Raw genomic sequence first — 26,975 nt, 5'->3', positions numbered from 1 at the left:
AAACAATGGCTGAAGGAAAATCAGTGGGCAGAGTGGTGGGCCGGGGTGGGGGGGGGGTGTTACCAGTGAGAGTGTAGGTTTTGTTCTAAGTGTATTTCTAAGTGACTGGGGATTTTTAAACCAGAAACCAACATGATCTGGTTTATGTATATAAATATTTATGTGTATCAATGTCTGGAGAACGGATGGATATGAGGAGAGCTGTTAGGAGCCAAGAGGCCTTAGACAAGTTGTTTCACCTCTCTGACCCTCAGTGTCCTCCTCTGTAAAATTGAGGACAAGAAAAATCACCTCTGAGGCTTCTAAGAATTCAGTGATATGAGCGCAGTGCCCCCAACACAGGATAAGACTTCATTCAATATAGTCTACAGGTTTCTGTTTTAAAAACATTTATTTATTTTTGAGAGAGAGAGAGAGAGGGCACAAGCAGGGGAGGGGCAGAAAGAGAGGGGAGCAGATGTTACAAAGCAGATTCCCCACAGTCATCACAGAGCCCGATCCGGAGCTCGAGCTCATAAACCATGAGATATGACCTGAGCCGTGGTTGGATGCTTCACCGACTGACCCATCCAGGTGCCCCAATATAGTCTACTGTTTTCTAGGGGAAGACCCCCCAAGATTCCTCTCTGGTGTTTAATTCTTCTTTTGGAACAGAAACTTTGACGAGCTTCGTTATTAAAACCCTGAGACATCAATGGATTGCACGAGGTGTCCGTTACAACGCCAATCATAACAAAATCCCATGTGAAAGGGAATCATGCAACAGCAACACACGCAGGACTTTATTTTGCCGGGAGGTCACGTCCTGTAAGGCATGCGCAGTTGCAGACGGCAGGCTGGAAGCACGGAGTAAGCCTTGTCTCCAGAATTAGACCGGGCCGTTCATCTTGCCCCGTGGGGTGGTTGATCGTATAAGCCCGCTGTGCTCTGAAGGATAACCCACTGCCTTTCACAATCTCACATCCATCAACTAAGCTGCTGCCAATCTGGACGCGCCCAAGCAGCTGCCATATTGCAACAGCTGCCCCGCCTGGACGTGCACACTATCTTATTTCTAGACAGATAGATGCAAGCACATCTCAGAGGCCAGCTTTCTCTTTTCCGGATGTGTTAAGTGGATTTCATGGAATTGTGAGGATGGGTTGGAGACTGTGTTTTTGTTTTCTTGCCAGTGTGGGCAGTTGAAGTATAATTTTCAGAGAGGTAAAATCATGAGTCTCATGAAAACATAAAATGAAGTCAGGTCAAAGATTTCAGTAAACAGATTAATGAGTGAGAGAACCACTGGAATGTGAAAACTAGGTCAAAGAGCATTTGAGAATCAAGGTATTTGTAGGCCATTTAATAAAGGAAAATTAAGGGGTGCCTGGGTGGCTCGGCTGATTGAGTGTCCAGTTTTGGCTCAGGTTGTGATCTCCCCGTTTGTGAGCTCAAGCCCCGCATTGGGCTCTCTGTTGTCAGCGCACAGCCTGCTTCGGGTCCTCTGTCCCCATATCTCTTTCCCCATCCCCCGAATGCCCTCTCTCTTTAAAAAAATAAACGTTAAAGAAATAAAGGATTACTAAGAAAGGATTGCAGGGCTAGTTAGAAATCTGGTGAAAGTCTGACAAAATAACACACCACAAACTTTCAAGCTCTTTTCTTACCTTACAGAGATTATTCGCCTCTTTAACAAGAAAAAAATCTGCAGAGTAGCGTGGGAACTTCACTAAGTCCTGGTCTTTAATCCATACTCATTATAAGGCTCTACAACTGTGTTCCCTCTCAATCCTTCATCTCTGCCAGATTCTCTGAGCTGAGCACCCAGTGCATTCGCTGGAAAAGCACTTACAACATATTCGAGGGACAGTAATTGAGTGTGCCGATTAGCTAGGCCCTGCAGCCCATTTTCTGGACATCTCAGTGGTCATTTTCACTGACAGCCACCTAAGGGGAGGGGCAGAGAGTCACAGAGAGCCTCCTTTTTACTCTGCTCTAGACAGAACCAGGGACTCTCATCTTGGTGCTGGGTCTCTAACTCGCAAACTTGAACACAAGCGCATTACACAGCCTATGCCCAGGCAGACGCCAAATAGATGATCACCTACTTCATGAATTCCATGTGAATGTTGTCAGTGCCAACATGGAAAAGCACCGAGCAAAACAATGGAGAGAACTAGCTTGGTCTGGGGGAGTGTGAGTGTTAAGAAATCCTTTTGTGGGACGCCTGGGTGGCTCAGTCAGTTAAGCGACCAACTTCTGCTCAGGTCATGATCTCACAGTTCAAGGGTTAGAGCCCCACATCGGGCTCTCTGCTGACAGCCCAGAGCCTGGAGCCTGCTTCGGATTCTGTGTCTCCCTCTCTTTCTCTCTCTGCCCCTCCCCTGCTCATGCTCTGTCTCTCTCTCCTCTAAAATAAATAAACATTAAAAAATTTTTTTAATCCTTTTGCAAGGAAGGGACCTCTAAGATGAGTCTAGAAAGATGCGTGGGTCTGACTAGGCGCAGAGCTGCTGTCTTGGGTGGAGGGTGTAGCCTGTGTGAAGGACTCAGGCCCCAGTAAGGGTGGTGCCCGTGCAGGGTGATGAGGAACTGATACCCTGAGCCTGGGGAACATAGGCGAGAGTGGAATCGCAAAGGGGCCTGAGGGCTTGGGCAGAGTTTGGGCTACAGGGAAGCCACAGAAGGCTCACAAAGTGGACCATCCCATGATCAAAGCTGGTATCCCCGAACTCAAGTGCGGGGAACGGTGCTGTTCCCCGTGAACATTCAGCCAAGGTTGGCTGCACTTGTGAAGGAAAAAATGGCCGACTAAGGGGACACTGCATGAGCCCCACCTCCAGAAGGTAAGCGATGTTTATTAGCCCCATCTGGGCTCTCTGCTTTTCATTGTCACTCTGTAAACTCTCCTTGTCCAGCCAGTGAGACCTGCACCACCCCTGTCAGGTGAGGGTTTCTGGTTCATCAGGGATGGGAGAGAAGACGCCCCCAGGCAGGGATGCCCTTCACAGCACACATGCCCCTAATGCTTCAAGACCATGTTCCTTCTTTTAAAAATGAGTTGGGGGGGGCACCTGGGGGATTCAGTGGGTTAAGCGTCCACCTTTGGCTCAGGTCATGAGCTCACGGTTCATGGGTTTGTGCCCCGCGTCGGGCTCTGTGCTGACAGCTCGGAGCCTGGAGCCTGCTTTGAAATCTGTTTCTCCCTCTCTCTCTCTCTCTCAAATAAATAAACATTAAAAAATAAAATTAAATAAAAAGATACTGAAGAAAGCAGTTTATTGCCACAGAAAGGTGTTCATAATCTATTATTAAGTGAAAAAAAAAAGATTGTAAAACTGTAGCATATGATCCCATTAAGTTTTAAAACACAACTGACTTGGGGGCGCCTGGGGGGCTCAGTCAGTTAATCGTCCAACTTTGGCTCAGGTCATGATCTTGCAGTTTGTGGGTTCGAGCCCCGCATTGGGCTCTGTGCTGACAGCTGAGAGCCTGAAGCCTGCTTTGGATTCTGTGTCTCCCTCTCTCTACTCCTCCCCTGCTCATGTTCTGTCTCTCAAAAATAAATAAACATTTTAAAAAATGTTTTAATTCAACTGACTCAGGACACCTGGATGGCTCAGTCAATTAAGCATCCAACTCTTGATTTTGGCTCAGGTTATGACTCACGGTTGTGGGATCAAGCCCCACATTGGGCTCCAGGGTGGGTGTGGAGCCTGAGATTCTCTCTCTCCTCTCTCTGCCCCTCCCTGTGTGCTCTCTAGACAGACAGATAGAGAGATAAAGGAAATACAACTGACCTAGGTGTATACCTGTGAACCAATGTGCACAAGATCTGAGAGGTCGTGAACCAAAGGAGTGACAGTGATTACCTGTGGCAGGCATTTCTGTTTCCTTCTATTTGCTTATCACTATTTATACTCCCTCTGTAATGACTTTTTGTTACTTTTGCAGTAAGAAGAAAGTTCCATGTACAAAAATTGTTGACAATCCCCTAGGATCTCAACTGCAGGAGATTTTATGTGGAACTTCTCAGTGCCCGTTTGTCTGCATTCTACTTAATGCTTCTCAGATACACACATCACAGTGTTTCTCTAAATCCACACTAACCCCCATGTGTTTAAGGTGATATTTTTAGCAGCTGGACATCCAGTTCCATTTTTGTCACAGAAAAACTTTATGCAAAAAAAAAAAAAAAAGGCCACACTTCTTCATAAACATGATGGATGGTTGGTTATCTTTCCTCTGTTTTATTTATAAACTGTATGTACTGGGAGCTAATAAGCATCAAAAGTATAATTAACTAAATTTAATTGAAGAAAGAAAAAAGCACCTCGAAGGCTAAATACTAAGATGGTATGAAAAGTTACCTCTGAGTGGCAGGATTATGGGTAATTTTCACTGACTTCTTTTTTCTTCCCTGCATTTCCCAATTTTTCTGTGCTAAGTGTGCACTGATATAGTAACAGGTGATTACATTAAACCCCACAGAAACAAACTGCCTTCATGTATTTCAGCAAAAAGTTCAAGTAAGAAGGAGGCTTATTTACTTACCCATTGCTGCAAGGTGATTTTCCTTTGAGGATCAGGTGGTTACAGAACGGGCGTGAGTTCTGAGAATTAGGGAGACTGACTGGGTTTGGTCTGGGCTGTGTCTGGCTTGTGACCATAGATAGACTAGTCACTAACCACCACGTCTCTGCCTCATTGCTCACCAGCTAGTGGACATTTACTGAGCATCTTGTACACACCTGAGTCTGTCCTCGATGCTGGGGACAGAGCAACAAATAGGTGAGCTGTGGTCCCGGTGGTCATGAAACTTCCCATCCAACCCAGGAGAAAGGTAACAAGGACCAGACAAAGAGCACTATTATCGATGGGACAGTAACAGCCAACCTTTACTGAGTACCTACTAAATGCCAGACCCTGTTCAGTGAGCTTTGTGTACATAACAACCCATTGAATTCTTTTTAAAATTTTTTAAACGTTGATTTTTGAGAGAGAGAAAGAGTATGAGCAGGGGAGGGGCAGAGAGCGAGGGAGACACAGAATCTGAAGCAGCTCCAGGCTCGGAGCTGTCAGCAAAGAGCCCAACGCGGTCTCAAACTCACAAATCGCAAGATCATGACCTGAGCCAAAGTCAGATGTTCAACAGACTGAGCCACCCAGGCGCCCCATAACCCACTAAATTCTCACCCCCTTAGGGAGATATTACCATTAGTCCCATTTTACAGACAAGGAAACTGAGGCCCGGAGAGAGTAGCTAATTTGCTCAAAGGCACACAGCTAGGAACTCAACTATATGCTATGCTGCACTCACATGCAGGCCGTGGTCATCACAAATTAAAACAGTGCCGCAGGAGTACGTTCGGGAGACTTGACAAATTAGACTTCTCTGAGGATATGACCTTTCACCAGAGCCCCGAAGGATGGGTAGGAATAAATCAGGCGAAGAGTGGGGTGGTGGAAACCCATGCCTGTGCTCTGGTGCTTCTAAGCCAGCGGTGTTGGTGGAAAGGTTTTTGGCAATGGTAATAACGATGAACTCTTTCTCCTCGCGCCCCCAGGCCCTCCTGGCCAGAGCACTTTATGACAACCACCCAGACTGTTCCTACGAGCTGGCTTTCTGCAGAGGAGACATCTTGACCATTCTAGAACAAAATGTGCCAGAAAGCGAGGGCTGGTGGAAGTGTTTGCTCCATGGGCGACAAGGTCTGGCCCCTGCCAACCGCCTCCAACTGCTCCCGGAGGCCCCCGCAGACAGACCCTGCGCCCTCTTCCTGAAAGGTCTGGAGGAAGCTCTCACCACCTCCGAGGAAACCTACCAGGTGCCCACCCTGCTCATGCCCCAGGCTCCAGGCCCCGTATACGAGCACATGAAGAGCTGGGTGGAGGGACCCCTGCCCACCACTGCCCAAGTCTACGAATTCCCTGACCTGCCTTCCAGAGCCAGAATCGTCTGTGAAAAGACCCTAAGCCTTCCGAAACAGGTAAGCATGCTTCCAAATGAAACAGGTGGGTCACAGGGCACACAGACCCAGGGGCTTCCCTCTCCCTTGAGTTCTTGGTGTCCTTCAGGAGATCCAGTGTGCCAAGTGGGGACCTGGACTAGGCCTGATCGGGTCACCTTGTATTTGGCCCCCACATCAGTTATCACTAATCTTCCTGACACGCCGGTGATTCCTGTGCTCTCCAAGACAGCCACACTCTGCAGGAAATCAAATGCCGCGTGGAGTTGTCCACGAAAGTACTGTGGACTTTCACGGCAGTCTTTTTGTGCGCCAGGACTCCCAGGGATGGGTTCAAGGGCAAGAAATCACTCAACAGATTTAACACCTATGTGCCTCTCAACCAAGAAACTGGACTCCCAGAACTGCTACAGAAATATACAAGAAGGCAAAGCTGTATCTGGGTGAGGAGGCCATGGCCATTATAGCATTTTTTGTTTTGGCTAAGTATCATGGACGCCTATAATGTTTGCTGATGGGGAGATGGGTTACACAAGTTTTGGCGTATTTGGCATTCGTGAAAAAAAGATGAAGTAGTTCTTGGAGGCAGAGGAGGAAAAAGAACCATTTAAACAAAAACCAACCCCAAACTCAAATGATCCGTGTGTACTTGTGTGTGCAAGCTCCTACACTGAAAGAATGCACAGCAACAGTGGTTCCCCTTCGGAAGTGGCATCGGTTAAGGGGAAAGTGAAAGAAGGCGTCCAGCAGGGACCTTTATTTCATTCACTACTGTGTCCGCAGCACCTGGGACTGTGACTTGCATGGGTTGGTACTCGGTATATACATGATGAGGAAATGGATCTGTGTGTTATATGCGGCACATATTACAACTGCGATTTAAAAAAAAAAAGTCAATTAAAAAACAGAGGAAAAGAAGCACTAGGTAAATGCAGAGCAAAAACTTTTTTAAGAAGGAAAGCAATTTAAAAATCTTTTTAATGTTTATTTTTGAGAGAGGGAGAGAGAGACTGGGAGGGGAAAGGGCAGAGAGAGAGGGAGACACAGAATCCAAAGCAGGTTCCAGGCTCTGAGCTGTCAGCACAGAGCCCGATGCGGGGCTTGAACCCAAGAACTGCAAGATCACGACTTGAGCTGAAGTCGGAGGCTCAAGCACCTGAGCCACCCAGGCGCCCCAGAATGAAAGCAATTTAAAGAAGAAAGGAGAAAAATAATGTATTGCTTTCCCCCAGGCCCAGGCCGTGAGGAGGGGCTAAGCATGCAGAAGAGATTTGCACGTCTCCGGTCACTGTGGGTGTTCCCTGCAGTGCACACTTTGCTCTCCGCTCAAAGGACACACTCCACCTGGCCAGAGCTCTGGGCCGCAGGGGTCCTGGCTAAGTGTGTGTCCAGGAAGGGCACCCCCCTTGATATACGTGCCAGGGTCCTTGAGAAGCTCCTGTTGACCCCCAGGCCTCCTCCACACCACTTCCAGTGCCTTCAAAAGGAATGGTGTTGGCGTCTTAAAATATTTCGAATACTTTAGATTTTCTAACCCCCGGGCTGCCAGGCGGAGAACCAGACGGCTGCTACACAGAACAGCTGCTACTCAGGGCGCTGGCTCCAAAGCCCAGGAGGGATGCTGCTCGAGCCTTCTGTGACAGCCCCTTTTCTGGAACAACTGGCCCACGTCGGAGCCTGGCGTGTTCAGCTGCTGTCTGAGCAGCTGACTCAGAGCAGGGCCGTGGTGGCTGTTCCTCCGAGAACGAGTGGCCTTTGCCAAAGTTAATCTGAGTCCCCAGCACCACCCAAAAGACAAACAGGTGTGATGACTGTTGTTCATCAGGTACCCCGAGCACCCAAGCCAGTCCAGGCTCCTCTGACTGTAACGTTTGCTACATGGATGAAGAGACCGGGGACAACATGGCGCCTCATAACCATGGACTTAACATCTAGACTGACATCGCGATAAACAGAAAGACCAACTTACTCTCTAAACCTAACTCAGAAAAGGGTCAGAGACTTGTCCTTGCCGTGAAGCGTGTCTGTGATTGGAGCTCGCCCGAGTGAGGCTGTGGCGGTTGACAGAAACCACAGCCACCGAAGGGGAATTCAGAAGCCACGGGCCCTTGGCCACTCGAGTAGGGCCTCTTGAGGCGGCCCCAGTAAAACACCTGGGGAACTTTCCTGCCTTTTTCTCCTGCTTCAGTTCCATCTGTGGCTGCCCCGGGTGCATTTTTGCTCCCTCTTCCCCTACTTTTTGTTTGTATGGCCTTCTCTGTGGGGGGGGTGGGCGGGTGGGGGGTCTCTCACAGCAAGAGATGCCACCTGTGGCTTGGAAATCAACAGTGCCGGGTCACCTAGCTTCTGGGGCAGCCACGGCCACACTGGGAGAGTGGACACCTCACAACAGCCCTGTTTACCTGTCTCCCTCTATCATTTCTCAATTGTCAAGTTGAGCCTTCTGGTGATTCTAATGCCACTGCTTCTTCTACCACAAGAAGGAAAGAGCTAGAAGAAATGGATGAAAACCAGTTGAGAATCTTCTGATCCAGGGAAAAGCAGACTTCTTAGCCCCGCTCACATAATCGGGGGCGGGGGGGGGGGCGGTTAGCCCCGACTCTGCCGCATCCGGGGAAATGCATTCCGGGTGGAAGCGCTCGTCTAGTGCTCTGGGACTAGGCAAGTCCAGCGCTGGCTTTGAGCTGTTTTCCAGCAGGCCTGGAACCGGCCCTAGGGGCCCACTTCACAGACTCCCCTTATCCCTGCGCTGACTGTCCCTAGATTAAGGTTGGCCAAAAATTAAAAACCAAGAAGGTGAAAAAAGATCACGTTTTCCAACCTGACTAATCCAGGATCCTACATGTCAGAATCAGACATCTCTGTAGCTGGAAGAGACCTCTGTGGGTGTTGAGAACAACTCTTCATTTTACGGATGAGGGAATTCATTTCCAGGGAGGTGAAATGACCCGTCCAGAATCCCAGGGTGTCGAATACCAGAGGCTGAAGCTTCTCTGTGCCTGTCTGTGTGTGGGGCTGTTTATGTCCCTAGACTTTGCATGCCCTTGTTCTCTGTTTTCCTGGCTCTGTGGCTGACACTCTCTGTTCTTTAGCTTTTTTTTTTTAAGTTTGTTTTTTTTTTTTAATATTTTTTATTTTATTTCTAGGAGAGAAAGAGAGAGAGACAGCGTGAGCAGGGGAGGGTCAGAGAGAGAGGGAGTCACAGACTCTGAAATAGGCTCCAGGCTCTGAGCTGGCAGTCAGCACAAAGCCCGACACGGGGCTCGAACCCACAAACCGCGAGATCATGACCTAAGCGAAAGTCGGACGCTTAACCGACTAAGCCACCCAGGTGCCCCTAAGTTTATTTGTTTTTGAGAGAGAGAGAGAGAGAGAATGATCTGGGGAAGGGCAGAAAGAGAGGGGAACAGAGGATCCGAAGCAGGGTCTGTGCCGACAGCAGAAAGCTCAAACTCACAAACCATGAGACCATGACTTGAGCCGAAGTCGGACGCATAACCGACTGAGCCACCCTGGTGCCCTCCATTAGTTTTTTATTGAGGTTTAATCCACAGCTCCTAAAGGTCATCTTAGTCACTAGTATCCAAATCAAGAAATAGAACAAAACTAGCACCTCCTGAGTCGCCCCTCCCCCACCTTCTCCAAGTCACTTCCTCCAGAGTTACCACTCTCTGGAGCTTTGTTTTACTTTTTATTCCAACTTCCTCAATATAATAGTCTAGCCTGACTTTTTTTTTTTTTCTAATCACCATATAAAGAACATATCTGATGTTGGTTCGAATTCAGAAAGCGGAATCTTTCATATTTCAAGTGGAAAGGGTCCAACTTCCTGATGGAATTCCTCTCGGACCCACTAGTTCCTGAACTGGAGTTTCTGTCGGTCCCCCCAGAGCTTTAGAAATCGGATTTCTCAGGCATGTTCCTTAACTGATTACCACCTTGAACCTATGTTTTCCAAGAAACACAAGCATTTCTGACCCAGCTTCCTCCGCCTGAAATTCTATAGGCAGGAAAGTCCCTTTGTTCTCTGTGTGTGGTCTTAAAGGCACCTATGACACGCAAAGTCAGCTACATAAATAAAATGGGGCTTGGGGCTACAGGGGGTAATAGGAAATGGAAGAGTCTGGAAAAGCTCTCTGGTAGGGGAGGGCTTGGGGTGTTAGAATAAGTAGAGGCAGGAGGAAGGGAGAGTGGAGGTGATGTCAGATGGAGTGGCTGGGGACACACCGTGCATGGTCCCTGTGGTTAGCAGGCCTGTGGAATCTTGGTTTTAACCCAAACTGCAGTGGAGAACCACTCTCCTAGACCAATCAGCCTGAGACTAGCAGGGACAGAGTCAGGTTTATTGCCCCACCGGAGAGAAAGGGGTCACAACACATAGGGACCACGGGGCACCTCACAAGCAGAATAAAGCAGATAATTAGTTATGGGGACAGGTGGGGTTTGGTGTAAACAAAGCCTGTCTTGATAGGCTCCAAGCAAAACAGGGCAGTGTCTAAAGGGTCAGCATCCGCCCAGACTGCAAAGCTGGCGGGGGCTGCTCCTTCCTTGGGAACCTCCAGATTGAGGTAGAGGTGGAACGTGGCACCTACAATCCCCCCACCCCCGTCCGAAGCTCTGCGTTGGGGCTGGAAAGCGAGCCTGCCTCTCCGAGAGGAGGATGCTTCCTTCTCGCTGCTAGAGCTTCAGACCACAGTGCTCCTGGGAGCCCAGGGCTTTACTGAACCGGGTTTCTCTGAGTAACAAACAGTTGTCGTTCAGAAGGACGTTACTTTGACAGCTGAGTGTGTCCTGGGGAGAACGGTTTGTCCCGTATGTTTTACAGCTGCTTTATCCGAATCTGTTACTCTAGCCTGATGAGTGGGGGGAGGCTTAGGACCTACTGTCTCAGGATGTACACATTCTTTCACCCAAACCGGGCAAATAAATAAGTAATTACGAGCACTTACTTCATGCCAGGCACAGAGCTGGGTCACTTTTGTCAACAAAGGGACCCTGATCTGGTCCCTCGCCAGACTGGACTGCCCTCCCAGTCACTGCAGATTCAGGTCCTAACCATCCACACGATCCAATTCGGAAAGCCCCCTTCAGCGACAGGTTCCAGGGTGCCCGATTGGAAGTGCAGTCTGCCTCTGACGGACTCTCTGGACTTGACCTTTTCCCCTCCTCAAGGCCCTGTCTCGCTTTTCAGCCTGTGTCCTGGCTCTGTCCATACCTTTTTCCCCCTTTAGACCTTGACCCTGGCAGACAGCATCCACTCCCTTGTAAAATCACCCATTCCTGGGCCCCTCCTGGGGACATTCTTTTGAGGGCTCTGACGTGGAAGCCCTGCAACTGTATTATTTTAAAGTTGGCCAGGTGACTGGTTCCCTGGGTTCCCCGGGTTCGGCCACATGACTGGTTCCCTGGCGGGGTTTGGAAGCGGCTGTCCGGGAGCAGCCAGAGGGTAGCGGGTCTAGCGTGGCCATCCTCTGGGAATCGGTGACTCCACGCCACCATTGGTCTGGTCACCTCCTGCGGCCCCATCAGCCCTCAGCTTGAGCGACACATCCTGCCACTCGTCCCTGCCCCCTCCACACCCATGACAGTCCCTTCCCTTTACACCCTTCGAGCGACTCTGCAGGTCTGGCTCATGGCTACATCCTCCGCATCATGAGATGAGCACATTAATAACCCTGGATTCGTATCACAGCCTCGGATCCCTAGGGAGTCCTCCCAGGCAGGACTCAGAGACTCAGAACAACGGAGTCAGGGCCCAGGAATCTGCATTCTAACCCGCCTCCCAGCTGAGGCTGATGCAGGCGGAAGGCTGCCCCCACCACGGTCCTCCCGCGTCCCGTCCTGGGCCCCCTGTCTGAGCAAACAGCCGCCTTAGGGGAGCAGGGAGAAGCCCCCACGCTGCGGGGGCTGCTTTGCTGAGGGAGGGTAACTCGGAAGGCGACCTGCGGACCCACGGTGACATCTCCTCCCCGCGGCTCTTCTTTTTCCCCCCAGGCCCTCTTCACGGTTCCCAGGCCTCGGGCCTCGCTGCCGGCTCTGCCTTCCGGGGTGTATGACGTGCCCACCCAGGGCCGGGGTCCCCTGATGCCAAAGGTGAGTCTCGGCTGGGTCCCTGCCCCACGCGTGACGCCCGCCCCGCACACAGACGGCCTTCCGCGTCCCCGCAGGCGCCACCGCCTCCCCTACCTGCAGGCTCCGAGGCGGGCCGGTGCCTGTTCACGGCTCCTCCCCGGGCTCCGCCTCCCAGGAGGCTCCCCCGCCCCCACTTCCGGTCCGGCTCTTGCGGCAGTTCCGGTGTGACCACCTCTGGGCCCTGGACGACGCTCGCTCCCTCCGCGTGACAGCTGCCGGAGCACGGGCAGGGCCGCGGGGCGCGAGGGCGCGGAGGCGCCGGCCTGGGCACGGAAGTCTTAGATTAAAGACCCGTGTGCAGGACTCGCTTCCCTCACTCACCTCACCCTGGCCCTCTCCACCCTCACTCCTTTTTTAATGTTTATTTATTTTTGAAAGAGAGACAGAGCACAATCGGGTGAGGGGCAGAGAGAGAGGGAGACACAGAATCCCCAGCGGGCTCCAGGCTCTGAGCTGTCAGCACAGAGCCAGTTGCGGGACTCGAACTCACGAACCGTAAGATCATGACCGGCGCTGAAGTCCGACGCTCAACCGACTGACCTCCCCCCCCCTCCCCAGGCGCCCCACGAAGTCCCAATTTCCCCTTAATGTCAAGTCTGAGGGTAACTTGCAGAACTAAACGAGCCACCGGTGTTAAGTCGGGCAACCACAGATCATTCTCTCTATAGTTTGTCCCTATCTTCGAAGGAGAAGGAGATCTTTTTAAAGCGCAAAGCCCTTTGTTGAACACATAACCAGTAAACCTCCATCTTGCAAGCATCACACCGGAAGCCCCAGAGTCTTCCGTGGTTGGTGTTTTCATTTGGAAAAAGCCCTGGAGTGGGCAGAGTCGGGGGTATACGTCCATCGGGAGGGAAAAATCCAATTCATCCTTTCCGTCTTTCCCCAGGAGCCAGAGAAGCAGCAGTTGTACGACGTACCCGCCAGCCCCAAAAGGGCAGGACTTGGGCCCCTGGCCAGCCAACTGGGTGTAAGTACGGTGAGGCGCAGAGATTCGTGGCTAAGAAAATGCGAGCATCCTCCAAGACGTTCCACCAGCCTGCTCAAAATTAGGACTGCAAGTTCCTCACAGCAGAACGTATTTCATTTGAACCCCTTGATGGCGGTTATGTCCAGGGACAGGGTGAACGCTGTGCCTCGGGCGAGTCCTCCAGTGTCTCTGTGCCTCAGTTTCTTATGACAGACAGCCTCACCCGAGATGCTCCCCTCACCCCTCCCTACTTCCCGTCTGGCTCTTGCTCCTTTGTGAGCAATTGTGAGAATTGAGGTATTCCGGCAGGGGAACCTACCACAGTGCTTGGCACGGAGCAAAAGCTCAGTAGGTCTTAGTTAAATGCTTATTATTATATACCTCACAGATGTATTAAAGTAGGTTTTTATTTATTGGACAGATGCGTTAATTTTAAAATCTGGAACTTGTGTTCACCATTGAATTCTGTCACATGTATACAGTGGATATACATATACTCAAGGTTATTGGGGAAGGTCTTATAAAATAAGGGCCATCTCTGCAGGGTCATGAGGGGATGCATAGGAGTTTGTTAGATGGAAAGGAAAGGTTTGGGAGGGCTTTTAGAACGGGACTGGTGTGGGCAAAATGAAATGTAGTGGACTAAGGGAGCACTCTGAGTCAACAGCCTGGGTGACTGGACCCACAGGCATGTTGCGGAGGCTCAAAGGCAGGTACAACCAGATTAGAAAGGGCCTTGAGCAAAACTGGCAATGGGGAGCCCGTGAAGAGGCTTGAGTTGGGGAGTTCCGATTTTTAAGAAGCACAGTTCCCAGCACTTAGTAGGTCCTCAGTGTAACACACGTTTGTCAAAGGAGTGGCTCACACCCTCTCTTTATTGCTACTAACCTGGGCAATATCGTTTGGTTCTCCCCAGGGGCAGAGTGCTCCCCTGACGTCAGCGATCACCTTGAGGCACGGTGGCTACAACACGTTACCGAGCCCTCAGAAATCTGAATGGATTTATGACACGCCAGTATCTCCAGAAAAAGCTAATACGAGAAATGCGTCTCTAAGCAGCTTCGTGGGAAGATCAGCGCCCCACACTCCCCCCACGTATACGTACGGCATCCACTGTCCTCCAGATAGCAGAGCAAGATCCCTCGATCCACACCTGCATAAAAATGTGCCCATGCAGAAAAAACTCAGCCTTCCAGAAATTCCTACCTATAAATGTCTGGCCCCGAGGGACACGTTTCCCTTGGACGAAGGTGTCGGCTACAAGGTTCCCTCCAGCTTTCTGATTCCCCAGGGGGAACAGCAGAACACCAAGCCAAACATTTATGACATCCCTAAAGCAACGCCGAGTGGCCCTCGGGCCCAGAACGAGCTGGGGAGAGCGGATGGGGCTTCAGAGAATGGCACGGACCGTGGCTCCTCGTGGCTCTCCAGACAGCCGCCTTCCCTGTCTCCGGAACCGGACAGCCTGTCTGTTTCCAGTTCCGACAGCAGAGCCAGCATTGTCTCCTCCTGCTCCTCCACGTCCACGGACTCCTCGTCCAGCGCCTGCTCAGAGGAGTCAGGAAGGGAGCTGTGCTTGGACCTGGACTTGGCCAGAGAGACAGTGGCGGCTCTGCAGCACAAGGTGGCCAGCTCTGTTGCAAGCCTGATGCTCTTTGTCAGCAGGAAGTGGAGGTTCCGAGACTACCTGGAGGCCAACATCAGTGGCATCCGCAGGGCCGCCGACCATGTGGAGGAGTCTTTGAGGGCATTCCTGGATTTTGCCCGTGCGGTCCGTGGGACCGCCTGCAACCTCAGTGACACCAACCTTCAGGCCAGAATTAGGGACCAGCTGCAGACAATCTCCAACTGCTACCAAGTCCTGCTTGGAACAAAGGAGAGCTTGGATGGCTGCAATTGGTCCTTGGAAGTCCTTGTGACGGACAAAGTCCAAAACAGCCCAGATGACCTCGAGAGATTTGTCATGGCGGCGCGGATGGTTCCGGAAGACGTCAAGAGGTTTGCCTCCATTGTCATTGCCAACGGAAAGCTCCTTTTCAGGCAGAACTGTGAAAAGGAAGATACCTTGCAAATGACCCCAAATGCACAATTTAAGTTTGCAGAATACACCCAGCTTCCCCAAAGAGAAACAGAATCATATCAAAGAAGCGCTCCTTTTAGTAAACAGAAGGAAGAGGAACAGTCCCCTGAAATACTAAAGAAAAACGGGACGAATGTCTGTGAACAGGTGAGTTCAGAGTGACAGAACACAAGGAGCTCTTCAAGTTTTATCTGGAGCGGTCACCCATCAGCTAGATGCTGAGGGTCCTTCGATAATTGTTAGCTACGGTTCAGTAATCATGTATTGAATGATGATACTCTTTCGATAATTTCTGAGAGGCATTGGTTCCACTTTCCAGAAAAGAAAATTCATGAAAGTACCTTTCTAGATGAAATCTTATTAAGAAGTAAGATAAGCATTTTAATATTAAGGCAGATAGGACGTCTTCCGGAAATGTGGTATCTTGCTGTTTATCTCTAACACTAGGGTTAGAAAGGACTTTGAAACCCTTTTGAAATCCGTTCTTTGAGCACATTTTTTAACCTCACCACTGAATTTCCTTGCATTTTTGAAAGCTGTAGATTTAATCATCGTCTCTGTGTTTCTTAGAAACAGAAGAGGAAGCGTAAACACTCTTCCGAATCATGTATGTTCTTAGCAGCCTCCAGCCTGCACTTACTGTTACAAATACTGGGCTTCGTGAATTCAGACACTATAGAGAAAGAGCCTTTGGCTCAAGGATTGTGAGTCTCAAGGGCAGCAGGTAACCTGGGGGCTGTGTCAACATGACCTGGCCCCTTTCTGCCCCAATCTTGTGTGATATTCTGTCAAAATGCCTGGTGGTTGGCAGAAGAGCTTTAACACATTCTAGAGAAGATAGAAACCTGGGTATTTTTCATTCCCTATTTTTTTAAATGTTTTATTTATTTCTTAGAGAGAGAGAGAGAGAGACAGACAGACAGACAGCATGAGCAGGGTCAAAGAGAGAGGGAGACACAGAATCTGAAACAGGCTCCAGACTCTGAGCTAGCTGTCGGCACAGAGCCTGACACGGGGCTTGAACCCACTAACCATGAGATCATGACCTGAGCCGAAGTTGGAGGCTTAACCGGCTGAGCCACCCAGGCGCCCTTCATTCCCTATTTTAAAAGTATAGATATAAAGAGGTATAAAATATGTAAGTATAAATATATATAATTTTTTTTAACTATGTGTTCTCATATCAGGCCATGTTGGTAGGCATAATTCAGCCCTTGGTCTTGCAAAGTCTCCTTTGTTGAAAAAAAAAACACATCAGGGGGCAAAACTATTAACAAAAATATAAGGAGAAATGCTCAAGTTTTTTTGTAATGTTTATTATTTTTGAGAGAGAAAGAGCATGAGAGGAGATGGCAGAGAGAGAGAGACACACAGAATCCGAATCAGGCTCCAGACTCTGAGCTGTCAGCACAGAGCCCAGTAGGGCACGGACCCACAAACTGTGAGATCGTGACCTGATGCTTAACCTACCGAGCCACCCAGGCACCCCAAAATGCTCAGATTTTATTTAAATTTTTTTAATATTTGTTTATTTTTGAGAGACAGAGCACGAGTGGGGGAGGGACAGAGAGAGAGGAAGACACGAAATCCGAAGCAGGCTCCAGGCTCTGAGCTGTCAGCACAGACCCAAATGCGAGGCTTGAATTCAGAAACCGTGAGGTTATGACCTGAGCCAAAGTCAGCCGCTTAACCAATTCAGCCACCCAAGCACCCCAAAATGCTCACATTTTAAAGTAGACTTAAACACCTCTGAACAGTGTCAAAACCACTCAAGTTGGTAATTAGAAAGGATTTTCCTTTTCAGAAGTTGCCTGATCTAGAAGAGACAGAAAACCCCATCTCAGAACAAAGGTTGGATGAAAATAAAAACCTGGAAGCCCAGGTAAGTGATAGCGCTGACTTGCCAGTGTTTCTGACTCACATGCTTTATCCCCAGAGATGCCTCCTGCTATGAACAAGTCAGCACGATAGCTACGACCCATGACCCCCTTGGGAGTAGATGTGGTTTTTGTGATGGTTTTTCCTATTTGCAGTAGAAGGAGCCTTGGAGATGAACAAGCCCAATGAACCCAGCATGTGGAGCATGATCCTTGAACCATGAGTGACAGTTCTCACTGTCCATCATGGGCGGGACTGATCCAGTGTTGGATACCATGAATACCACGGATACACATTCCCTTCTGTGTTCTCTTTCAAGGCTTTTGATTACAACAGGAAAACCGTTTTTGGTTTGGGGCTTGTCATCCACACCTCTTTGACACTTGATGTTCTTCCTTTTTAAAAAAAAACATTCAAAGATGTTATCATTGTGCTTATTTTGTTTTGTTCCTTCCTACCAGTGGCCAATGACAGTGGTTTTCCAGTTACCAATTTGAAAAGTTTCCTTTAAAGTGATAGAAGTGAACCCAGTGGGGATTCCTTTCAAGACAAAGATGAAGCAAGTCAAGGTGCCAACAGCAGGCAAACGGGGACACCTGGGTGGCTCAGTCGGTTAAGCGTCTGACTTCGGCTCAGGTCATGATCTCATGGTTCATGGGTTCGAGCCCCGCATTGGGCTCTGTGCTAACAGCTCAGAGCCTGGAGCCTGTTACAGATTCTGTGTCTCCCTCTCTCTCTGACCCTCCCCTGCTCACACTGTCTCTCTCTCAGAAATAAATAAAACATTAAAAAATAAAAATAAAAAAGGAGGCAAACAGGGAATCACCTGTGCAGGCTGTCTGCATATCTGAAGCCTGGGGAACAGCAAACTAGACCAGCTCCCTGGCNTAAAAAATAAAAATAAAAAAGGAGGCAAACAGGGAATCACCTGTGCAGGCTGTCTGCATATCTGAAGCCTGGGGAACAGCAAACTAGACCAGCTCCGGGGGGGGGGGGCGGGGGGGGGGGGAGGTGCAAGTGGAAGAGAGAAGGACAGAGATGTCTGACGACATGGACAAGATCATTTGTCATCTCGGGGGCAAACCGGGACAAGAAGCCTAGGCTGAAGTCTGAGACCAGGGTGCCAGCACGGGCACGTCCTGGTGAGGGCGCTTCTCTGACCTCATTGTGTCCTCGCAAGGCAGGGAGCAGAGAAAGGAAGCGAATCCAAGGGCACTAATCCCATCACGGGGCCCCACCCAAATGACCTCATCTAATCCCAGTTGCCTCCCAAGGGCCCATGTCCTATCTACTACCTTCACCTTAGTGGGTAGGGTTCCACATATGAAGTCGGACCCTGACACTGAGTCCTTCCAGCTGTGAGCTTTGAGATCACAGGTGGATGAGCGAGCCTGCAGTTTAATGAAAAGACTGAGACATTCAGGCTTAGCTGACTCAGCCTAGAGTTCCAGATCTTTATTTTGCTAAATGAATGAAGATGGGCAGCCCTTCTCCTTCAGGGAGCATCAATCTCCCCACCTGTAACCTAACAAAGGGGCTTTTGATTGTCCCCTCCAATGGTGGCCACTAAGTGAGAGAATCTTTTGATACTGCCTAAGCTCTGGGAAGACATTGGTTGCATATTTTAGAAACTAAAACTCATGAAAGGAAAACTCTATATGAAACCTTATTAGCAAGTTAGAGAAATATTATAATATTAGGGCAGATAGGTCAGCATATTTGGATTTCTTCCAGAAATTCTGGAGGGAATCAGGTTTATTGCTGATGCTGGTATTAAGAAGGATTTTTTTAATCCTTTAAAGTTCATTCTTTGAGTAAATTTTTAGATCTCATTATCAAGTTTTCTTGCATTTAAAAAATTTTTTTAATGTTAATTTTTGAGAGACAGAGTGTGAGTGGGGGAGAGGCAGAGAGAGAGGGAGACACAGAATCTGAACCAGCTCCAGGCTCTGAGCTGTCAGCACAGAGCCCAAGGCGGGTTTCGAACTCACAAACCATGAGATCATGACCTGAGCAGAAGTCAGATGCTTAACCAACTGAGCCACGCAGGCGCCCCCTTTCATTTTTTTACAGTTATAGATTTATTCATTGTCAATGTGGGGTTTTTTTTCTTAATTCATTTATTTAATTTGAGAGAGATGGAGATGGTGCCAGCAGGGAGAGGGGCAAAGAGAGAGGGAGAATCCCAAGCAGGCTCCACACTGTCAGCACAGAGACCGATGTGGGGCTCGAACCCACAGACTGTGGGGTCATGACCTGAGCCAAAGTCGGACGCTTAACCAACTGAGCCACCCAGGCGCACCTGTCAATTTGCTTCTTAGAATGGGCTTCTAGTGGTTTGTTGAGAATATTGAATAAGAGTTTATATATTTAACATGTAAGATTATATATACAATGCAATATATACCATTGCATATATAAATACCATACTTTGTATGTAATACTGCTTTGGAAACATTAATTTGTTAAGCAAATGGCCCGCTGTGGGGCTTCCTACCCAAAACTGTACTTTTGCTTACCCGTGTCTAGAACATTGAGCAAAACAGGAAAAGGGAGACAGCCACAGCCTGGTGATCAAATCTGCCTCTGATCAATTATTTTCTTCCCTTTTCCAGAACCTTTGCTTTCCCACAACCCGGCCTCTGAGTCAGCAGAACCCTGAGAAGAGATTCCACCTTTCCGAACACTGCCGGCTCTATTTTGGGGCCCTCTTCAAAGCCATCGGCGTATTTAACAACAGCCTGAGCAACAGCCAGCCCCCCGAGATCTTCATCACGCAGAGCAAGCTGGTCATCATGGTAGGGCAGAAGCTGGTGGACACATTGTGTCAGGAGACCCAGGAGAGGGACGCACGCAATGACATTCTCTGCGGCAGCAGCTACCTTTGCAGCCTGCTCAAGAACCTCGCGCTGGCCACCAAGAACGCTGTGCTCAAGTACCCCAGCCCGGCAGCCCTGGGGCACCTCCAGGCCGAGGCCCGGAAGCTAGAGCAGCACACTCGGCAATTCAGGGGGGCGCTGGAATGAGCCTCCTTCCTCCTCCTTCTCCCCGTTAACCTCTTAGCTTCAGCTTTGCCAGTTCACATCCGTGCAGCTCTGTCCGGAAAAAGCCAGCTGGGGGACACAGTGACGGGTAGAAACAGCCACGGTGGCCAAAGCTGGTACTATCAAGTAGCTAAGCAACCCCAGGACATTGACTTATCCCACAGAGAGCCAGGTATTAAGTAAGGACCTCGATAAGGTTTTAGCATAACATGTGGGGTCAGTGTACCAAGTGACGTTGTAGAAACCAATTTTCTGTTGGCTGAATGTATGTCTGTCTTAAAGTCATTCATTCAACACTTATTTATTGGGCATGTACTATATGTCAGATTCTAGGTGCTGGGCATATAGCAGAGAATCAGAGCCCTTGACCTCAGGGAGCTTACAATCTAGTGGGGAGAGGGACACATGATGGAGAAATACGTATACAATGTATCAGGTGCTAGGGAGAAAATAAAAGAGGAGAGACTTATTTTCAAATGATCAATTTCTATCACATCCGTTAACAAATGTTCTGTTTTTCATTTTGGACTGACTTAATTCTGTAAGCTTTGGTACAAATCAGGTATTTGCCTCTTACACTATGTATATATTTGCTTTAACCAAGCTAAAGAGTGCACGTTATATTCACAACATGACATGTTCTGTTGGGTTCCTTATTTATTTTGTATATAATAGGTACTGTGTTGATAAATTCAGCAGACTCAATTAGAAAAGGCTTATACTGCAACAGTCTCAAATCTGTTACCATTTAGAATGTTACGTAGATATAACTATGAATCAGAACATCCTTTGCAGCAACCCTTTCCTTGGAAGAGTTGTTGATCCATGTCATCCAGGCTCTGGTACCAAAGCAAAGCCTCCAACATTTACTTCTCTTATTCACATGCTTCTCCCCAAAGGGTGCAGGGAGCCGCTGTAGAGGCCAAGTGCTCGTGCACAAGGCTAGCACGGGAAACGCAAAGCTGTCCCTCGTGGTGGTACAGGCAGGTGTGGCGCGGACAGGACCCCCACTGCTGGGTGCAGATCTGAAAGTGCTGCAGAGAGCTCCTCTTAAATCAAACCACCTCCTCTTCCTCTCCTTGCAGCTGGGGCTTCAGCTCATCTTGCTATGGTTACAGCATCTCCACCTCAAGCGAAGGTCTGCATCTCCCCCTGCACATCTCAGCCACTAAATGCCTGTTGTAGCCCGGAAACAGCATCCCCAGCCTGGAAGTCACCCAAAATGTCACCAGATCCAGTTCCTGTCTGCTGCTCTGCACGTGGTCAGCACTTCTAGAGTGTTGGCTGCTAGAAGGCTGGTTATTTTCACCCAGTTACTCTTAGGGTCCCTGAAGGAGGATTGCATCTTTGTGGGGCTTTCTGGGTTCTCTACACTAGCACAGAGAGGCCCCATTCTTTGAACAGCTGTGATCTGTATCAGTTAGAACTCTTTCCTTTGGAAGCCATCAAAAACCATATCCAATCTTTCTTAAGCAATAAAGGAAATTTATTGACTCAAGTATCTTAAAGTAGCCCAGGGGCAGACTGGCTTCAAGGCTGGCTGGTGTGGGCGCCCGGTTTCTCAGTGCCACTTACTCTATGTTAACGTTCATGATTGCAAGGTGGCTTCCCAGGTTATGTCCTTGGTTTGTAGCCAAAGGAGGAGAAAGTGGTTTGATTCTGCTTGGGCTGGCTTAGAGCAGGTGCCTGCCTCTAAAACCCACGACAATCAGGACATGGAATACCCAGGCTGACCTAGATGGGATTCACCCACATGTACACACACATGCACACACACACATGCTCCCATGTGTCCAGAGAGAGGGAAAAGAATAGCTCTCCCAAGAACCATCATATGTCTGAGATCCCCCTGCTTTTAATTAACAAGTTAGTCTGTCAGTTTCATGGATGCTGAGAGAAGACACAGGCTCTGGCATCAGAGGTGATGTCTGGGGTCCCCCAAATCACCCCCAAGTCCAATGTTTCGCTAGGAGGAATTCCAAGACAGCATTATGTTGGCAGTCATGGCTACAACCCGTTGCAGTGAAAGGAGCCAGCAAAGGAAACGGCTCAGAGAGTGCGGAACAAAGGACACCAGGCTCAAGTGGCCAACAGTCCTGTCCCCGTGATCACACAGGACACTTCTCACTCCCCCAGCAACAAGTTGTGACAGCACACGTGCGATGCTGCCAGCCAGGAAAGCTCACGAGAGATTCACACCCAGGGGTTCTGCGGTCAGCAGCCTCTCCACCGCATTTCCCCCAAACCCCAGGCTCCCAGAAGGAAAGCACGTGTGCAGCATAAAGTACACTCTTTGTATGAACAGTTTAGGCAGATTGACCCGTTCCTATCAACTCTGGGGATGGTAGGGACCCTCCTCAAATGCAAGTTTTTATAAACAATCGAAGGCCAATCTCACAAGCCAGCCTTTCTAAGGATACGATTCAGGTGGGCTATGTCACCTCTTCTGCACACAAAGGAGTTTCCTCATAGCATCGCAAGCAGTTTGTGCTTCACCTTTATTTCTTCCCACCTTACCCCAAGTCCAGGGGCAAAGCAAAGGAGGGTGCAGGTGATTGTGTCAAAGCCAAAGAACTCTGAGCGTAGGCAGTCCCGGTCTTTTATAACGGCCTCTGCACAAACCTGGCCAAGTTTTGCCTCAGAGGGAAACATTACCTTTATTCTACTTTATGTCTACCAGACAAGGCTCTCTTTCTGCTCTGGAGGGAGACGTTACCTCTCTCTTCCAAGGGTGTTGGCTAAAAACCATCGAGAAGAGGTAATCCGGAACAAAATGCCGTCAGTGCCTCTGCTCAGAGGACATACAGAAACGCAAGAGAGCCTGGAAAGTTGTGTCCCAACGGGGGCCCCGACCCAAGTCAGGAATGTGGTTGGAAGAAGGAGGGGTGGTGCAGGGAGGCACCAATGGGCGTTTACGCCGGCGAGCAAGATTATTTTTGCACAATAGTAAAAACAGCAGTATGTATTTATTAAATGATTACTACATTCCAGATCCTGTTCTAATGCTTTAGATGTTTTAATTCATTCAGTCCTTCATAAGTGAGAGGCTGTAACAGGGTAATCAACAGATCCCCGTTGCTTACACAATTCTACAGACATATGTGTGCACAAGCAGAGAAACATACATGGTTGAGGCGCCTGGGTGACTCAGTCAGTTGAGCATCTGACTCTTGACTTCAGCTCAGGTCATGATCCCAGGGTCATGGGATTAAACCCCACATTGGGCTCAATGCTGAGCATGGAGCCTGCTTAGAATTCTCTCTCTCTCTCTCTCTCTCTCTCTCTCTCTCTCTCTGCCTCTTTCCCCTGTTCTCTCTCCTCTAAAATAATAAATAAATAGAAATTTAAATACATATGGAGATATATTTGTCTATTTTTGTCTGTATATGTGTGTATATAAACATACATAAATACATAATATGTATATATGTATTTATATACATATATAAATATATGTTGCTATATTTTTATATTTTATATAATTTATACATTTATATTATATCTATATATATATTTGAGATGGGTTCAAACCAAGGACTTTTGTTGACAAAGTACAAAACCATTGGTTTTAAAATAATTGAAAACTGCTGCTGTTAGCTAAATGTGTTTCCTTCCCCCTTTTTTTTTTTTAAGAGAGTTGTGGGATGAGTTTCCACTAATTCAATAGGACAATTACTTCTGAAAAACATTTAAAAGTAGAATAATATCACTTTTTTTTTTTTAACCTTTTAGCAACGTCTTGCTAAGTAGTTTTCTTTAATGCCCAGAATTCTGTACTGCTTCCTTTCAAGGTAGGAAGAGGAAACAGTGGGTGGTGTGGTGGCATCCGTGGTGACAGCAACTTGACCTCAATTAAGTTAAATTTGTTCAGGAGGATGGAAGTGGTGAGGAGCCTAGTTAAGAGGTCTTCCAGTGTGACAAGCACCGGGGAGCCGTATTTCTGGTTTGGGGGCAACTAACTGTCCTTTTTTTTTGCTTTAGATACAAAACATCTTTTTAAAATTTGATATTCTCCCCAAGTATGCATCCAGCTCTCCCAAAGCTGCCCATTTACAAAAGTCTCCCCGTTTGTGGAAGCTGATTGCTAATGCCTTTTTCCTTTCATTTATTCACGGAACAAATGTTTATTGAGCATCACCTCTTCATCAGGCCTCTGCTGAGCGCGAGCGATACCGCAGGGGACAAAACACATTCTGCACCATCGAGCAGCCTTCCTTCCCGCTGGCCCCTTCAGGGCCAGAAGAGGTGAGGTGGGTGAGGCGTTCTCCTTGAATGCAAAATGTAAGGGGGTCCCTGAAAACCTAGTAACCAAGATACATTTTATTTTGATGCAATATTTTAAAAGTCATGATCAATGCAAGAAAAATTCCTTGGTGCACAAGATGCCAAAATTTAAATTTATAACATGATGCCAGGGCGCGGGGGAGGGGGGGTGGTATGTGTGATGATGAAATTAAATCAAGGTGGGGGGAGTGGTCAGGAGAGGAGCTCCGAGGAGGGTCCTAGAGCAGACGTTGAGTCCCATGAGGGATCCTGTCTGGAAAAAGAATGTTCCTGGAGAGGCAACAGCAGGCAGGTGCCCAGAAGTAGAAGCACACTTGGAACCCTCAGAGGAGAGAAGGGGCCAGAGTGATTGGGGCCGAGAGAGAGGGCGGGGGCAGAGGGGACGGGGGCATGAGTTGGGATGGGTAGCCAGAGGGCAGTTCACAGAAGGCCTGTATATTCCTGGAATATGTTTAATATTTCCCTAAAAACGCAAATTAAGAACAATTTTTTTGTCCTGAATTATCTCAGTAATGACTTCCATTTCCCACTTTATTTTACTTCAACCCTCCTTCGGACATCCTCTTAAGTGTAACCTTGAATGATGTGGCTACAAAAGTCTTAAAGAATCCTAACACATACTTTGTTTCTTGTTGTTTCACGCCAACTCTCAAAATAAGTCACATCTGTCAGCCTTGTCCAGACAGAATTTTATTTATTTGTATTTTTTTAATTTTTTGAGATCGAGAGAGAGAGAGAGAGAGAGAGAGAGAGAGAGAGAATCTTAAGCAGGCTCCATGCTCAGCGCAGAGCCCAACATGGGGCTCGATCCCACAACCCTGGGATCATGACCTGAGCTGAAATCAAGAGTCAGACCCTCAGACTAAGCCACCCAGGCGCCCCTAGACAGAATTTTAAACTACAGCACATGGGGAGAGCTCTCAGAAAATCAAACCCTCAACAGTTCAGAAGGCTAAAACATTTGGGAACAATTACAACATGGAGCAGGAACATTTAAAATACTTGTTCCTGGGGGCGCCTGGGTGGCTTAGTCGGTTAAGCATCCGACTTTCGCTTAGGTCATGATCTCGCGGTTTGTGGGTTCGAGCCCCGTGTCGGGCTCTGTGCTGACTGCCAGCTCAGAGCCTGGAGCCTGTTTCAGTCTGTGACTCCCTCTCTCTCTGACCCTCCCCTGCTCACGCTGTCTCTCTCTCTCTCTCTCTCCTAGAAATAAATTTAAAAATTTAAAAAAAAACATTAAGATACTTTTTCCTGGTTTGGGCCTCAGGGGGTGGTGAATGAGACACATACTCTTATGAACTCTAGCAATATTTTCTATGTACTACTGGATATTTTTCCCCAGGGAATAAGTCCAAAATTTTCATCAAATTCTCCAACGGGGGTCCAAACACCCCCCAAAAGGTTACGAAATACTGGTTTTGCTAGGAGGCGATGGTTTTCTTTTTCCTGGTTTCATTCATCTCCCGCCCTTCAAATCCACAGCTTGGCTGGGGCAAAGCTGTCGTCAGAGATCCTGTGTAAGGATCCTCAAGTATCCTGCATCAGTTCATTCAGCAAAGGCAGTGGAAAGTAATGGCAGATGTCACAGATCATGTAAAGCACTGAATACAGTACCTGATATTCAGCCAGCTTCCAACACAAATTAGTTGCTCTTGGGGATATTAACTATATAAAAGTTTAAGCTGTGGATAGTCTGTAGCACAGCGTAGCCTAGAAACCAATCCTCTAAATGAGGAAGCCAAGGAGGAAGAGAAAAAGCAATTCCAGCTGCCTGAGTTTCAACGCCCACCCAGTGGACACTGCTGGGTGTCACAGCAGCTTTGAGGGAGAGGTTAAGGAACATGGCATTTGCAGTTACATGGGCCTTACTTGAGAAGGCCTCTCATCTTGACCTCCTCTTACTCACCGGCTGTGTGCCCCTGACCCAAGACACCTCGTACATCTGATTCCCAGAAAATGGAAGGCATTGTACCCCCTACCTCCTAAGTGACAAAGAGAGGAGACAACGTCTCCAAATCTTCCTGTGCACAGCCATGCTTTAATGAAGAGCAGTTATTTTTATTTTCGCTTCTCCAAATGAGCTAGGGGAGGGGCAGACTTCGTTGCCAGAAGAGAGCACTGGTTTGAGAGTCCTTCTAAATATCTTTGGGCTTATGCTATTCCGTACCTGATTTTCTATCCTTTGGGGAAGAAAACTAATCGTGGAACGCAGTTCCAGCTCTTTCTCCTACCTACTGTGGGACCTTGGGTGAGTCCTTTGATCTTTCCAGGCTTCTATTTCTGTACTTGTAAATGGATTTTCCTAGTACTTAGCAGTTTCAGGGCCTGGACTGGACTTACCACCTCCCTGAATATGTCCACACTTCCTCTTGGCTTATTGTGGAAATACGTACTGTGTTCTTTTTTTTTTTTTTAATTTTTTTATTTGTTTCTAGGAGAGAGAGAGAGAGACAGCGTGAGCAGGGTAGGGTCAGAGAGAGAGGGAGATACAGACTCTGAAATTGGCTCCAGGCTCTGAGCTGGCAGTCAGCACAGAGCCTGACGCAGGGCTCGAACCCACGAACCGCGAGATCATGACCTAAGTGAAAGTCGGATGCTTAACTGACTAAGCCACCCAGGCGCCCCACGTACTGTGTTCT

At 48.4% G+C, this 26,975-nt stretch overlaps 1 protein-coding gene across 3 annotated transcripts in view; it reads left to right on the top strand.

Annotated features, from left to right (window-relative positions):
- Positions 1–20,708, top strand: part of CASS4 (Cas scaffold protein family member 4) — a 36,906-nt gene extending 16,198 nt beyond the window's left edge. For 2 of the 3 annotated variants that reach the window (XM_039236874.1, XM_039236873.1), the window contains exons 3-8: positions 5,547–5,969; positions 11,943–12,041; positions 12,970–13,050; positions 13,967–15,277; positions 16,935–17,012; positions 19,624–20,708. In XM_039236874.1, coding sequence (XP_039092805.1) covers positions 5,547–5,969; positions 11,943–12,041; positions 12,970–13,050; positions 13,967–15,277; positions 16,935–17,012; positions 19,624–20,034 — 2,403 coding nt within the window. In that variant the 3' untranslated portion in view covers positions 20,035–20,708. The remainder of the gene's footprint in view (positions 1–5,546; positions 5,970–11,942; positions 12,042–12,969; positions 13,051–13,966; positions 15,278–16,934; positions 17,013–19,623) is intronic. The other variant, XM_039236875.1, reaches the window with a different exon arrangement.
- Positions 20,709–26,975: the final 6,267 nt, after the last annotated feature.

Source organism: Hyaena hyaena, unplaced genomic scaffold, assembly GCF_003009895.1.
Source record: "Hyaena hyaena isolate Hyena2069 unplaced genomic scaffold, ASM300989v1 scaffold_119, whole genome shotgun sequence".
NCBI lineage: Eukaryota > Metazoa > Chordata > Mammalia > Carnivora > Hyaenidae > Hyaena > Hyaena hyaena.
The sequence above is the reverse complement of the archived record's forward strand: the minus strand, read 5'-3'. Positions and strand labels throughout refer to the sequence as shown.